This window comes from Notolepis coatsorum, assembly GCF_963971535.1.
Source record: "Notolepis coatsorum genome assembly, chromosome: 3".
NCBI classification, from domain to species: domain Eukaryota; kingdom Metazoa; phylum Chordata; class Actinopteri; order Aulopiformes; family Paralepididae; genus Notolepis; species Notolepis coatsorum.
Genome location: NC_140167.1, coordinates 130,461,560 through 130,478,356, shown reverse-complemented (window position 1 = coordinate 130,478,356; position 16,797 = coordinate 130,461,560). Strand labels below are relative to the sequence as shown.

The 16,797-nt window shown below is 44.3% G+C and overlaps 1 protein-coding gene across 1 annotated transcript in view; it reads right to left on the bottom strand.

Moving 5' to 3' along the window:
• Window positions 1–15,566: 15,566 nt before the first annotated feature.
• The window catches only part of LOC311226000 (germ cell nuclear acidic protein-like), a gene marked incomplete at both ends in the record, with an annotated part of 71,687 nt that continues 70,456 nt past the window's right edge, over window positions 15,567–16,797 (bottom strand). Inside the window, one exon of the mRNA XM_084311382.1 lies at window positions 15,567–15,813. Coding sequence (XP_084167508.1) covers window positions 15,567–15,813 — 247 coding nt within the window. The remainder of the gene's footprint in view (window positions 15,814–16,797) is intronic.

Sequence of the window (16,797 nt, the reverse complement as noted above, 5' to 3'; positions counted from 1 at the left end):
GGTTAGACAGTTCCTTTGTGTTGCCTAAATCGCACCACTCCTTGTTTATCATGAAGGCAATGCCGCCTCCTCTCGTCTTTAGTGACTCTTCTGCCGTCCGGTCTTTGCGGAGAACGAAGAAGTGGTCTGCCGGTTCTATTGCGTGATTCGGGACATCTGGACTCAGCCAAGTTTCTGTGAAACAGAGGACGTTACAATCCCGAATGTCCCTCTGGAATTGGATCCGTGCTCTGATGTCGTCCAATTTGTTTCCTATCGATTGCACATTGGCCAACAATATGCTGGGCAATGTGGTTCTGTGTCGTTTGGACCTCAGTCTGTTCCGGACCCCGGCTCTCTTTCCTCGTCTTCGCGGCGGCTTCTGGTCTTGGCCATGGCCGGCATAACAAAGGATCTCGGCGGGCCATTTCTGCTGTTCAGCGATCCGATCCAGAGAGCAATCCAAACGGTAAGTTTTTCTTAATCCAATGTCAATGATTGACTGACGGTCATACACATATAATGCACCAACAGTTGGTGCAAATAAAACTCCTAATACTATAAAAATTAACAAAATAAAGCACAGTCTCGTCGGAGCGATCAGAAAGGCAGCCATCAGAGCAACTGGTGTTGAATGAAGTTGGGTCCAGGTAGAGACTGGTGTTGAATGAAGTTGGGTCCAGGTAGAGACTGGTGTTGAATGAAGTTGGGTCCAGGTAGAGACTGGTGTTGAATGAAGTTGGGTCCAGGTAGAGACTGGTGTTGAATGAAGTTGGGTCCAGGTAGAGAGAGACTGGTGTTGAATGAAGTTGGGTTCAGGTAGAGAGAGACTGGTGTTGAATGAAGTTGGGTTCAGGTAGAGAGACTGGTGTTGAATGAAGTTGGGTTCAGGTAGATAGACTGGTGTTGAATGAAGTTGGGTTCAGGTAGAGAGACTGGTGTTGAATGAAGTTGGGTTCAGGTAGAGAGAGACTGGTGTTGAATGAAGTTGGGTTCAGGTAGAGACTGGTGTTGAATGAAGTTGGGTTCAGGTAGAGACTGGTGTTGAATGAAGTTGGGTTCAGGTAGAGACTGGTGTTGAATGAAGTTGGGTCCAGGTAGAGACTGGTGTTGAATGAAGTTGGGTCCAGGTAGAGACTGGTGTTGAATGAAGTTGGGTCCAGGTAGAGAGACTGGTGTTGAATGAAGTTGGGTTCAGGTAGAGACTGGTGTTGAATGAAGTTGGGTTCAGGTAGAGACTGGTGTTGAATGAAGTTGGGTCCAGGTAGAGACTGGTGTTGAATGAAGTTGGGTCCAGGTAGAGAGACTGGTGTTGAATGAAGTTGGGTCCAGGTAGAGACTGGTGTTGAATGAAGTTGGGTCCAGGTAGAGAGACTGGTGTTGAATGAAGTTGGGTTCAGGTAGAGACTGGTGTTGAATGAAGTTGGGTCCAGGTAGAGAGACTGGTGTTGAATGAAGTTGGGTCCAGGTAGAGAGAGACTGGTGTTGAATGAAGTTGGGTCCAGGTAGAGAGAGACTGGTGTTGAATGAAGTTGGGTCCAGGTAGAGAGAGACTGGTGTTGAATGAAGTTGGGTCCAGGTAGAGAGACTGGTGTTGAATGAAGTTGGGTTCAGGTAGAGACTGGTGTTGAAAGAAGTTGGGTCCAGGTAGAGACTGGTGTTGAATGAAGTTGGGTTCAGGTAGACTGGTGTTGAATGAAGTTGGGTTCAGGTAGAGACTGGTGTTGAATGAAGTTGGGTTCAGGTAGAGACTGGTGTTGAATGAAGTTGGGTTCAGGTAGAGACTGGTGTTGAAAGAAGTTGGGTTCAGGTAGAGACTGGTGTTGAATGAAGTTGGGTTCAGGTAGAGATAGACTGGTGTTGAATGAAGTTGGGTTCAGGTAGAGACTGGTGTTGAATGAAGTTGGGTTCAGGTAGAGATAGACTGGTGTTGAATGAAGTTGGGTCCAGGTAGAGACTGGTGTTGAATGAAGTTGGGTCCAGGTAGAGACTGGTGTTGAATGAAGTTGGGTCCAGGTAGAGACTGGTGTTGAATGAAGTTGGGTTCAGGTAGAGACTGGTGTTGAATGAAGTTGGGTCCAGGTAGAGACTAGGGATGGGTACCGAATTCGGTACTTTTGAGGCACCAAACCGAAACACGTCGGTACTACCGAGTATATTTTTACAGAGTATATTTTTTATTATTATTTTTTTTTTACTTTTTTTTTTTTTATGTCAACGTTCACACGCACAATATATGCTTACCTAGGATTTGACTTGATTCAACAACAAAGCAGTCGGAGCAATGACAAGCCGAAAACTGTCGAAATTGTAGTTATTTGAAGTTTGGATTTTTTTTTACGACTGAGGTAGGTAAATTAAATTTCTTGAGACTAAAGTACCGAAAAAAGGTACCGTTGGGTACCGGTATCGATTCACAGGTACCGGTACCGGTATCGGTTCAAATGTGAAAGGTACCCATCCCTAGTAGAGACTGGTGTTGAATGAAGTTGGGTCCAGGTAGAGACTGGTGTTGAATGAAGTTGGGTCCAGGTAGAGACTGGTGTTGAATGAAGTTGGGTCCAGGTAGAGACTGGTGTTGAATGAAGTTGGGTCCAGGTAGAGAGACTGGTGTTGAATGAAGTTGGGTCCAGGTAGAGACTGGTGTTGAATGAAGTTGGGTCCAGGTAGAGAGACTGGTGTTGAATGAAGTTGGGTTCAGGTAGAGACTGGTGTTGAATGAAGTTGGGTCCAGGTAGAGAGACTGGTGTTGAATGAAGTTGGGTCCAGGTAGAGAGAGACTGGTGTTGAATGAAGTTGGGTCCAGGTAGAGAGAGACTGGTGTTGAATGAAGTTGGGTCCAGGTAGAGAGAGACTGGTGTTGAATGAAGTTGGGTCCAGGTAGAGAGACTGGTGTTGAATGAAGTTGGGTTCAGGTAGAGACTGGTGTTGAAAGAAGTTGGGTCCAGGTAGAGACTGGTGTTGAATGAAGTTGGGTTCAGGTAGACTGGTGTTGAATGAAGTTGGGTTCAGGTAGAGACTGGTGTTGAATGAAGTTGGGTTCAGGTAGAGACTGGTGTTGAATGAAGTTGGGTTCAGGTAGAGACTGGTGTTGAAAGAAGTTGGGTTCAGGTAGAGACTGGTGTTGAATGAAGTTGGGTTCAGGTAGAGATAGACTGGTGTTGAATGAAGTTGGGTTCAGGTAGAGACTGGTGTTGAATGAAGTTGGGTTCAGGTAGAGATAGACTGGTGTTGAATGAAGTTGGGTCCAGGTAGAGACTGGTGTTGAATGAAGTTGGGTCCAGGTAGAGACTGGTGTTGAATGAAGTTGGGTCCAGGTAGAGACTGGTGTTGAATGAAGTTGGGTTCAGGTAGAGACTGGTGTTGAATGAAGTTGGGTCCAGGTAGAGACTAGGGATGGGTACCGAATTCGGTACTTTTGAGGCACCAAACCGAAACACGTCGGTACTACCGAGTATATTTTTACAGAGTATATTTTGTATTATTATTTTTTTTTTACTTTTTTTTTTTTATGTCAACGTTCACACGCACAATATATGCTTACCTAGGATTTGACTTGATTCAACAACAAAGCAGTCGGAGCAATGACAAGCCGAAAACTGTCGAAATTGTAGTTATTTGAAGTTTGGATTTTTTTTTACGACTGAGGTAGGTAAATTAAATTTCTTGAGACTAAAGTACCGAAAAAAGGTACCGTTGGGTACCGGTATCGATTCACAGGTACCGGTACCGGTATCGGTTCAAATGTGAAAGGTACCCATCCCTAGTAGAGACTGGTGTTGAATGAAGTTGGGTCCAGGTAGAGACTGGTGTTGAATGAAGTTGGGTCCAGGTAGAGACTGGTGTTGAATGAAGTTGGGTCCAGGTAGAGACTGGTGTTGAATGAAGTTGGGTCCAGGTAGAGACCAGGGGCCCTGTTCCCCGTACCTGGTTCAACTAAGTCGATCGAGAGTCCCATTATCCAGATTCAGTTAACGAGATGATTGAAGCCGGGATTTTCCTGTTCCTCGAAGGTGGATTCAGTCTCGTTAACTCAAACCAGACTTGAGACCCAGGATTAGTGCGCGCGGCCGCTTCATTTGAAAAGCCAGCACGTATCGATAGCAGAGATCCTGATTCTCTAGCGGCATTGATTGATTAATTGATTTAAAACTTTATTAACATATTGCAGTACGGCTCAATCGCCTCGCCGACAAGTTAAATGCGTTATCTATAGGCTAATTTTAAGTCCCTCATTACCTCAATCAATCAGATTATATTTCTTTAAACTTGCCTGCTGGATTGAATAATCAAATGAGATCTTGCTAGCGAAAATAATTAGTTAAACTGTTATACAGAATAACGATACGGCTCTCTTGCCCATTGATTGATGTATGGTAGATCTTTTACTTATCTCCACTGTGGTGTAACGGGTTCTTCTTTTGACTTTCATGCAGACGACCGGGGTTCGAAACCTAGTCTCTCCTTCTTTTTGCAATATAGGAATAATTCAATTTGGTGCACGTTGAGAGCTATATAAAGAATGACATCCTCAATGCATGTATATTTATAATATTTTAACTTAAAACTAGGCTACCTTTGCGTATAATCATTAATATTATATTCCAAAAAATTATATTGGAAACACGGGGTTTCGAACACCGGTCGCCGGGTTGCCAGGATTGAGCACTACCGCTGCGCCACTGTGCCAGATGGGATAAATTCATTGTTTATACATTAATGAACGAGAGACCCGTGTTTAGAATATTCTTTATTTTGTTGTTGTTGCACCGAGCGAGCGCCACGGTATATAACGTGCATTATTTAGGACAAAGTGAATTTAGTATCAGCATTTTGGGTATATTTTACATTTCAAAAGACCCCTCTGGAAGAATGGAGCACAAAAACGTAATTCAGAATGGTATAATGCAGATCCTAGACTGTGGGAATAATTTCAGGAAATGCGCTGTCACTTCTTTGCGGGGGCGTGGCGATGGTTCATCCGGCTAACTTGAACTTAAACCCTGCTTTCGACCAGGCTCAAACTTTTGGATCTGTTGTCATGGTGATTTGGACAATCCAGATTCGGGGAACCGGAAAGTCCGGCTTAAGTCAGACTTCACCGAAAGTTATCCGGCTAACTCAGTTATCCAGGTACGGGGAACGGGGCCCAGTGCATCATGCATGCAGCTCAACAGAACTGTTTTATCTACCCATTTGCTCTCTCCCTCATACAGCAGGTACTGTAGCATGGTGAGTTAAAGCCAAGACCAAGTTCACCAGCAAAATCCTATTTAATGCATTTTCCATAGAGCAGCACTATAAAACAAATGGCAACCAATGCACTTTAGATAAATAAAAAAGGTTTTGATTGATTGAAAACTTTATTAACAGATTGCAGAATGGGTACAGTACAGTACAATACATACAATTGTTAAGGGGATGCAGACCAGAGAGACTTTCGTCTCGTTTACATCAGGGTTCCCCATTTTCAATTCATCATAAAATGCATCAACGAGCTGATTCTAACAATGTGTGTGTGAGTGAGTGTCAGTGTGGTGGGTGTTAGCGAGTGTGGTTTGTTAGTTATTGGAAACGACATCAGCATTTTTGCATGAATGAATGAATGAAAACTTTATTTAACAGATTGCAGAATGGGTACAATACAGTACGGCTCAATACATACAATTGTTAAGGGGATGCAGACCTGAGAAAGACGTTTGTCTTGTTTCCATCAGGGTCCATGCACTCTTAAGGACCCGACAAGGATCTCTGGCTTTGGTCAGACTGCATGTCTGATAAGGACAGACACCACAACGCTGACATACTCAGTGTATATGTGTGTGTGTGTGGCTGGGAATATGTGTGTGTGTGTGTGTGTGTGGCTGGGAATCGCAGTGGGTGGTTGCCATGGTAACTAAGGACTTCGGGCAGAGACGACTGGATGGCTGAAGTGAAAAATATAACTCGCGTTTCTTAAATGTCTCTTGCGGTGGAAAATAGCTGAGTTGATGCAAAAGCTTTTCTGTGCTCCTTTACGAGAAGTTATTTCTGCATTTCTTGTCTTGCACCGTCAGGCTATATCCATTTAAACTGTCAAACCACAAGATTTTTTCAAGATCTGTGAAAAATACTTGTTTGAGAATGTTCTGAAACACATAGCTTGTGTGTTTGTGTATATAGATAGTACACACAGTGATGCAAATAAGCACTGAATCTTTATTAAAAAACATTTGGAAAAGAAAGACAAATATCAATACAAACACTAAAATGTGAAACACACACAAAAAGCCAAAAATATCTACAAAGTTCAGTCACAAATTCACACCTTATACACAAGGTGACACTTTCACAGTGCCTGTCCATTAATGACAAGATTAACATTTGGCAATCAATGAGACATCACACAAAATTGCTCTATATGCGGATGACTTATTCATTTTCATGGAAGATCCCTCCCAATCAGCCTCAAAGTTACTTAACACATTCCCCGCCAACGACGAGTATACTCGTTATTGGCCGCCAATCGTTGAATGCCAAGAATGAGTATACTCGTTATTTGATCGTTATTTCTTTTATTCGATATTTCTATTCATTACAGGCGCACAGACTCGGGGTTAACATGGGGAATCCTCATGAGAATGTAAAAGTGCAATACCGGCCGCATCACACTAGACGGCGGTATCGAGCACCCTTTCTACCCTTGTATCTTTCTCTGTGGGACGGCCCCAGGTCTCCGGTTTCACTTTTCCTTGTTGGGCAAGGGGAGCGGTTCTCCCGGTTCCATCGAAGCGCATCAAATATCTCCGATCCATATGTTGTGGTGAATTATGCCGTCGACGAAATGGACATTGGATATACCAGATGGCGACCAAACAATTGGAATATTATTTTTGGAATACTCCCCCCCCCCCCCCTTTCATGCATTCATGATGGAACATAATAGCTATGATGTAGATTTGATTTCGGGATAATAGCGTATACAGGCAAGACATGGCAACGTCTATAGTGAAATCGACGTATAGGGCTTTAACTCAGGATTTCATGAATTACCCCAGGCCGCTCTAAAACCATACTTATATTCACCACGGTATATAACACGGGAACGTATGGATGGAAAAATGTATTCTTTCTCACATTTTGAACGATAGATAGGTGATGTCAAATGGGCCATAGTATTGTATCCATAGCTATAATATAGAATATAGTTAAGTTATAGCTCTACAAACAAGGTGACTCAGTCCTATATTTCAACGTGTGGCAATGCGACAACAGGGCCCCGACAAGGCCCGACTAATCCCCGGTGCCGAATGAGTCAACATCGAGACAAATGTACAGTGTGTGGGGTGCAGCATGTATCTCAGCTTTGACTGAGTTTTTTTTTTTTTTTTTTTATATATTTATTTTATTATTGCAAAACAAAAATTATTAAAAGTCAGTACTCAACACATAATGCATAATGAAACTAACAGTCAAGGTGGTTAAAATTACATGCAAGTACAGAAACAAGATAAAAAAAAAGTCTGTAATAACATTTTAACCGTATACAGTGTATATCCAGCGAAATTACAGTTATATAAATGTTTATATAGAACATACCCCTAATACCTATTTTCTAAAACCCTACACACATATGCTCCAGCTCGAACCCCCCCCCTCCCGGACCCCTCCTTGGATAGTACCTCCATTATCCCTCACTCCTAACCAGACACTACCATCATAAGCTAGCTTTTATTCTCTCCACCACTTCTACCCACATTGACATTTTGGATTCGTTGAGACCCAGAATTCTTGCTGTAGATATTTCTTGATATATCACATCGAGATATGTAAGAGACCAAACTTTCCGGCACATTTTTTCCGGTTGAAACCAGCGTGATGCGATCAGTTTTTTTAGCTACTGTGATACCCGATAAGACCAATCTCTTTAGCTGTGGATTTACTGCAAACTCAAAAACATCATTTAAAAGCAATACAGAGGGGTGTACTGGTATATTCCAAGATACGAGTTTTGATAATTGATGGGTCACATCTTTCCAGAATGCCTTAACTGGTGGGCAGTCCCAATACATGTGGATAAATGTCCCTTTGTCTCCATTTGTACATTGGGAGCATTTTGAGTCTTGTTTCAGGCCCATTCTGTTCAGTCTTATAGGAGTCAAGTATGTCCTGTGAATATAGTTAAGATTGATTTGTTGATGGTCCGGGTTCCTTGATGTAAGACGGACATTTGCCCATGCTTCTTGCCAATCAAAGTCACTTTCCAGGTCTGGAATATCCCTCCTCCAGACAGTGTCTAGTTGAAGGGTTTCATACGAGGACGTTAGTAATTGATAATAAAAACCTGATACAAAACCTCCCAATGTTTCTCTTTCATAGAAAAATTTGTGGTATCTGTGGTGTTCAACTGGTATGTGTAATGGAACACCGTGAGACCTCAAACATAGGCGTAACTGTATGTAAAAAAGCCATGTGGACTCGGTGAGGTTAAACTTTGTGCATATTTCTCCATAACTACAGAAGCCCTGGTTATTAAAAATATCCCCTAATGAGTGTATGCCTTGCTCTTCCCATATAGGGAATCTTATAGGACGTTTTCCCATTAAGAGTGCATTGTTATTGAATATGGGAGTGTGATTATGCCATTTTTGAGGGTTAGGATATTTTTTTTGTGTTTCTCGCCATGTTCTGATTGCATGGGTAATTATGGGGCCAAATTCCCGCTCACAGTGCTTGATTGAAAGTTTAGTGTGTGCTATGTCCTTCAGTCTCTGTGGGGCTACTATGTTTTCTTCCAATTCTTTCCAAGATACCAAAGCCTGGGGATCAAACCATATTGTCAATGGTCTTAATGTGAAAGCCTTAAAATATTGTAAAAAATCTGGAACTGCCATGCCACCGTCTGCTTTATTTCTCTGTGCGGTGGATCTTTTTATGCGAGGTGGTTTGTTATTCCAAATAAATTTGTATGTGGAGGATTGTAATCTTTTCCAGTAGCCCTCTGGAGGAGGTAACGGTAGCATTGAGCTGATGAAGTTGATTCTTGGTAATACATCCATCTTAACTATTGATACCCTTGCCTGTACTGAGTTTTTAAGTTTTGCCCACCTGTCCAGGTCGTCTTTGATTTTGTTCTGTATTTTTGTGTAATTGTGCTTCACCGTTTGTCTTATGGTGGGAAATATTTCCACACCCAAGCATCTAAAATGTTTAACCATGGGTATCGCACCTGGGAGGGTTGTGTCTTTTTTTGCTCGGATGTTAAGAGGAAGGAAAGCCAACTTCGGCCAATTTATTTTAAATCCCGATAAATCACCAAAGTTCTCTATCAACTTGAGTAGATGCGGCAATGTGGTGTTGGGGTTTTGCATGAACAATATTACGTCGTCCGCATATAAACTAATTTTATGTTGTGTGCCCTTGATTACGATTGGTTCTATGTATTGGGATTGTCTTATATATTGTGCTAAAGGCTCTAATGATAGATCGAATAGTCCGGGACTAAGAGGGCAACCAAGTCAAGTCAAGTCAAGAGTTTTAATTGTCACGGCATACAGGTATACAATGAAATGCGGGTGGTCTTGCCCGCAACGATGTGCAATACAGTGGTACATATAATAGAATCAAAAGAAGAAACAACATTGTGCAGTAACAGGTAGCAGGTAACATGGAGTGACATCTCGGTATCTGTACATAGTTATTTACAGCGCATGTGTGACATGCTAGTTAGCTTTGGTAGTGCAATACACTGTTCCTGTTATTCTAATTTAAAGTGTCCTTTCCTTTGGCCATAAGTGTGCGTGTGTGCGACATGAGTGTGTGCCCGCTCATGTTAAAGTGTTAAGTGGCTGCTCGTGTGTGAGCGTGCACAGTGTGCGTGTCGTGTGTGTTCATGTGTGCTTGTGTGTGGACAGTTCAATGTTCTGAGCACTCAATGTACATTGTTCATGGCTCTGATGGCCTGGGGGAAGAAGCTGAGCCTAAGCCGCTCTGTCCTAGTAGCTGGGATTTGCAGGCGTCTGCCTGACCTCAGCAGCTGAAACAGGCTGTTATTGGGGTGGTGAGGGTCTTTCATTATCCTGCAGGCTCTGGATTTGCACCTCTTGTTGTATAGAACCTGCAGGGGGGGTAGTGCAATACCCGTGGTACGCTCGGCTGAGCGCACCACTTTCTGTAGGGCCTTCTTGTCCTGTGCCGTGCTGTTTCCATACCAGGCAGTGATGTTTCCGGTCAGGATGCTCTCTACAGCTCCTGAGTAGAAGGACTGGAGTATCTTCCCCGATACTCTGAACTTCCTTAACTGTCTCAGGTGGTAGAGACGCTGTTTCGCCTTCTTTACTACTGTGCCTATGTGTGTTGACCATGTCAGGTCCTCTGAGATGTGGACCCCCAGGTACTTGAAGCTGCTCACCCTGTCCACGGTAGCCCCGTTTATCATCAGTGGTGTGTGTGTCTCCTGCTGTCCTCTCCTATAATCCACGATCAGTTCCTTGGTTTTGCCAATGTTCAGGAGCAGGCTGTTGTCCTGGCACCAGCGTTCCAGTACCTCAACCTCCTCCCGGTAGGCCTTCTCGTCGTTGTCCGAGATCAGCCCCACCACCACCGTGTCATCTGCGAACTTCACTATGGAGTTGGAGCTGAACTTGGCCACACAGTCATGTGTGTAGAGTGAGTACAGCAGGGGGCTCAGAACACAGCCCTGGGGGGACCCGATGCTCAGGGTGATGGTGTTGGAGGTCTGACCCCCCACCCTGACCGCCTGGGGTCTTTCGCTCAGAAAGTCCAGTACCCAGGCGCTCAGGGCGGAGCTCAGACCTAGCTCGATCAGCTTGTCCACCAGTCTGGTGGGGACTATGGTGTTGAACGCTGAGCTGTAGTCAATGAACAACAGTCTCACATAGCCCCCCTTCTGACGGTCAAGGTGCGAGAGGGTGCTGTGCAGTACCTGGGAGACCGCGTCGTCGGTGGACCTGTTTGTCCTGTATGCAAATTGCATAGGGTCCATATCACTGGGGAGGGAGGCACAAATGTGGTCCTTGACCAGCCTCTCGAAACATTTCATGACCACAGAGGTGAGTGCCACCGGTCTGTAGTCATTTGGACATGCTGGGGAGGGTTTCTTCGGCACAGGGATGATGGTAGACCTCTTGAAGCAGGCAGGGACCACTGACTCCGCCAGTGATTGATTAAATATGGCGGTGAACACAGGGGCCAGCTGGTTGGCACAGGTCTTGAGTATACGTCCTGTTATGCCATCTGGGCCAGCAGCCTTCCTGGTGTTCACCTGCATAAATGCTCTTCTCACACTGTGTTCCGACAACGAGAGAGCGTCCCCCCCCCCTCGCGGTTGCCCCCCCCCCCTCCACAACAGCCGGCGCGCCAGTGACGTCACTAGCCGGAGAGCCGGCAGCGCCACTGTCTACACCAAACCGAGCGTAGAAGGTGTTGAGCTTGTCCGCGAGGGAGGCGTCGTCGCTCCCCATTGATGGGGCGCTGACTTTATAGTCAGTTATTGTCTTCAGTCCCTGCCATAATCCTCTTGTGTCGTTTTGTGCCATTTGTGTCTCCAGTTTGTCAGCATATGTCCTCTTAGCAAGTTTGACAGCTTTGCGTAGAGTATAGACTGAAGCCTTATACTCCTCCATGTTTCCTGACTCTCTACCCAGGTTGTAGGCGGTGGTACGAGAGTTCAGAGCTGCTCTAATAGTGCTATCCACCCACGGTTTCTGGTTTGGGAAAATCCGCACCGTTTTCCTGAGGACAATACCATCAGCTATTGTTGTTATGTAGCACACCACTATGTCTGCTAGTTCACTGACGTCACTGGCGCTTCCTATGAACATATCCCAATCCGTGTCTGCAAGCACGTCCTTGAGCGTGGCCTCTGATTCGTCGGTCCACTTCTTTATCTCACGTGACACGACGGCGTCACGTGATCTCTGTTGATATGCCGGAAATAGCAAGATGGAGTCATGATCGCTCGAGCTTGTGGACCCCGTTAATGGCGGAGCGGCTATTGCCTTGTAACCCGCTTTGAACGGGGAATAGCAGTGGTCGAGTGTGTTCTTCCCTCTGGTGGAGCAAGTGATGTGCTGAAAAAAGGACGGCATCACTTTCTTCAGGTTGGCCTGGTTGAAATCGCCGGCCACTACCATCGCTGCGTCTGGGTGTTTGATCTGGTGACTGTTGAGATGATCGTGTAATTCGCCCAGCGCTTTGCCCGTATTCGCGTGTGGGGGAATATACACGGCAGTCATGACGACTGCTGTGAACTCCCTCGGGAGGTGAAACGGACGACATAGGATAGAAAGATGTTCCAAGTCCGGCGAACACGAGTTTGAGAGGACCTGCACCCCCTCGGGATTAACCCAGGAATTGTTCGTGATGAGGCAGACTCCGCCGCCGATGGTCTTTCCTGAGCCAGCGTTGCGATCTGCACGTAAGACTGTGAAGGCATCCGAGGGAGAGACGCTTTTGTCTGGGGTCGTCGACGTGAGCCATGTCTCTGTGAGACATATAATGTTGATGTCTCTCATCTCCCGTTGGAACCGGACCCTCGCTCTCAGATCATCCATCCTACCCTCCAACGAACGGGCATTCGCCAGAAAGATGGATGGAATTGCTGGGCGGTAAGCAGCTCTTTTTAGTCTCAATCTGATACCTCCTCGTCTCCCTCTGTGTCTTCTCCTGCCGTCGCCTTTGTTCTTTTCTTTGCCGCCATTCTCCCGTCTGATTTCTGCTGGCCATTCTAGGTCAAAAGTGTCTCCAAACTCCTCTTTGAGCCCGGGGTTCAGGTCCATAAGTGTCTGACGGTCGTATGACGTACCCGCCAGTGTTGCTTTAAATAAAAAAGTAGCAAAAACAAACATAATAGCTAAAAGTGAGTACATCGTTGCGGAGCTAAAACCAGAGGCGTCTGACCAGGGTCGCGTCCTCTATCTATCGTCCTCTAACCCTGTCTGGCTGAGCGTGATACCGGAAAGATTTCGGAGATGAATGTGCCTGTTGTAATCATGGCCGATGGGTCCTTGTATAGTACTTTAATCATATCAATGAATCCTTTTCCTAACCCCATCCTTTCTAATACTGCCCATAGAAACGACCATTCCAGCCTGTCAAATGCTTTCATAGCATCCAGGGATAGCATCGCCTTAGGTGTGGTGTCCTCTTTGTCTGCATCTAGTACGTGCAGTATTCGCCTTATGTTATCATTGATCAGGCGACCTCTTATGAAGCCAGTTTGGTCCGGATGAACTAAAGACGTCATATGCTTTTGCAATCTGATGGCTAATATCTTAGAGTACAGTTTGACATCGGTTCCGAGGAGGCTTAAAGGTCTGTAACTACCGCACTCAGTGGGGTCCTTGTCTTTTTTGAGAAGAACTGAAATGAGTGCGATATTGTGGTGTTTATGGAAGCTCCCCTCCTTGACTGAGTATAAGATCATATTTAGTAATAAGGGTCCAAATATGTCCCAACAAGAAAGGTACATTTCTGATGGGATACCGTCTTTTCCCGGAGCCTTACCGTTTTTCATTCCGGATATGGCCTTCTTGAGTTCTTCTAATGTGATCGGTGCTTCTAACTGTTTAGCGTCGTCCTCCGAAAGTTTAGGGAGAATAATTTGATTAAGATATGTGTCTAATTTGTTTTGATCAAAGGTCGTTTCTGAATTATACAAGTCGGAGTAGAATTCTTTGAATGTATCGTTTATTATTTTGGGGTCTGTTACAAGTACTTGTTGTTTTCTAATGGCAGTTATATCTGCAAATTTTGCATTAATTCTTAATCGCATGGCTAATAGGTGACTAGGTTTAGAACCTTGGAAATACTGCTGTTGTCTTGTGCTGCGTATTTGCATTTCCGATTTTTTTCTGTATATTGCATTGATCTCTGTCTTTAGAATGTTAACTTGATTTTCTAGTCCAGTAGAGTTGTTGTATTTTAAAGAATTAAATAACGTTGAGTAAAGCGTTTCCATTTCAGACAGTTTTGTGCATTGATTTTTGCGCAATATGGAGGAAAATCTATCCGTGAAATCCTTGATCATACCCTTTACCGACATCCATAATATTCTGGGGTCTTGCACCGCGTTTGCATTATCCCGTAGGAATACTGTGAGAGCTTCTTTGAGTTGTGTAATGAATTCCTTGTTGTTAAGCAGCATAGTATTAAAACGCCATCTTGGGGCCCGGGAAGATAGTATACCAAATGTTGCTTTCAGGATTAAATAACAGTGATCTGAAAGCGCATTGGGTATCATTTCCACTTCATATTTATCAAATATTCTCGGGGATGCAAAGACGTAATCAATTCTGGATAATGTGTTGTGTCTCGCCGAACGACAGGAGTACTTTCGGGTCATGGGATTAAGTGAACGCCATAAATCAATTACCCCTGTAGTCTTTGACCAATCTTTTAATGCTTTAGATGAATTTTTTTGTTCGCTGGAAAAGGCAAGGTAAGATTTGTCCATCCTTGGATTCCAAATGGCATTAAAATCCGCACCTATTATATATGAGTACTCGGGATGGTTTAACATTTCCCCGGTTAGTGAAGTGAAGAAACCCACTTCGTACAAATTTGGGGCATATACCGCTGCCAACGCTATTTTCCTGTTATTATGTACAATCCTAGCTATAGTTATACGCCCCTCAGCATCCGACCATACCCCTTTTAATTCGATATTTAATTTACGTCTGACGACTATGGCTACACCTCGAGTTCTCGTACCAAAAGAAGAGTGACTAATATTATGGTATATGTTATCCGCTAACGTATCTATGTCTTCCTCTAAAATGTGCGTTTCGCTTAATAGAGCCACGTCCACATGTTCTTTTTTCATCAGTGTGAGCAGGCTTTTGCGTTTGTGTTGTTTGTTTATCCCACCAGTGTTCCATATCATTATATTCAAACTAGCCATAATCTATGCATGTTCTTGTGTAGTTTTTGGTAATGCTTCTGGAGTGCGAAGCTACAATAGATGTACATCCAATTAATGAGGTCCCGTTGAGAGCCGAGCTTAAAAACATATATATATACAAATAAAAATCCCCTATTTTCCCCTCGCCCAGAGAGTCGTACAGGCCTGTGTTCCAAAAACACATCCTCCGCGAATGACTCTCTCCCTTAGTCCACCGGATTGCCCAAACTGAGCATTGTAATCCTAATCTTCCTATGCTAATTGCCATAGGATCTAACATTTTCATTCTAATACAATAGAATGTCGCTTTTGGTCTTGCACCTTCCCTTACTGTAATGAAATATTGTGAAAAATGAAAGAAAAAAAAAGAGAATAAACTTTCATCGACATATTCATTTGAACCCTCTACTAACATGTAGGAAAGTCAGGAAAAAGGAAAAGATTGTAGAGAAATATTGACACCTTAATGTGAAAAACAATGGAAAAGAACAATGTAAGTTAAAAGATAGAGATAAAAAATAGAATAATAAAAAAAAATATATAGATAAGGAATGAGAGATAGAATAATATTCAACGTGGAGAAGCCACTAGAACCGAATTAAGTGATTAGATAAAATAGAAAAGCAGAGCCTTTTAGAGCTTCAATGTGCCAGTCACTTCATCAGTGGAGTGATTACTTAAATTGTTAGAATAACCTTGTTGTGTTCATACGACTGAGTTTATTCTTGTAGGCAAAGTCTGCACTAAGTTTACGCATCACCTCCGCGTGGCTCTGCCCCCCCACCAGCTCCTTGCGCACGCTGCCATAGTTCTCTTTGACAAAGTTAGCGAAGGGCGCGAGAGCCCGAGAGGGGGTGAGCAGGACCAGTTGTCCCGTGCAGAAGGCGCACATGAACCGCTGGGTGTCCAGTGACTTGGAATGACGCCCGATCCTGTGTGGAGAGAGAGGGGGGGGGGGGGGGGCATGGTACAGGAGAGCATTAAGAACATGCTCCGTGGGAATGGACATGGAAGTCTGTAAATGAGAGGTATACTATTAATCTAATCTTAATTTAATTTAATCTTATTCAGGGATGCAATGACTGAGATAAAATCGGCAGACAATCGATCACAGATCACAATTGCATATTGGCATGATCGGTGGCCATGCATCCCTTGAGCCAATGAGTTAATTCTAAACAATTCAAGTAGCTGATTTTTCCAGTGACAGTTCAGAGCAGGGTTGCAAACAATTTCCACAGGGAGTTGAGCGCTGGAATTTTGGAAATGTTCCCCAAAAACTAAAATTTGCTTAAGCTCATTGGGCGCCAAACACGTAATATATTACGTGTTTCACCGCCAACGCTTGAGCGTCAAACACGTAATAATATGTTTTTAGATCCTTTGATCTTTTTCCTCTGATCCCCGTTCTAAACCATCATCTGGACCGTGGCTGCAGGGAACCAGGTGATGATGGAGAGGGTGAGGATGGACTGGATGATGGCAGTGTAGAACTGGACCATCATAGTCCTCTGCAGCCTAAACTTCCTCAGCTGACGTAGGAAGAACATCCTCTTCCGGGCCTTTTTATTGAGAGCGATGGTGTTCAGCTCCCATTTCAGGTCCCGGGAGAGTGTCATGCCGAGGAAGCGGCAGGACTCCACAGAGGCCACCGGGCTGCCTTCCGCCTGAAGTCCACTACCATCTCCACTGTTTTCTGGGCGTTGAGGTCCAGATTGTTGCAGCTGCACCAGCTCAGCAGCCTCTCGATCTCCCTCCTGTAGGCGGACTCGTCCAGGGTGGTGTCGTCCGCAAACTTCAGGAGTTTGACCGTCAAGTCAAGAGTTTTATTTGTCACGGCATACAAGTATACAATGAAATGCGGGTGGTCTTGCCCGCAACAATGTGCAATAACATATAATAGAATCCAATAGAAC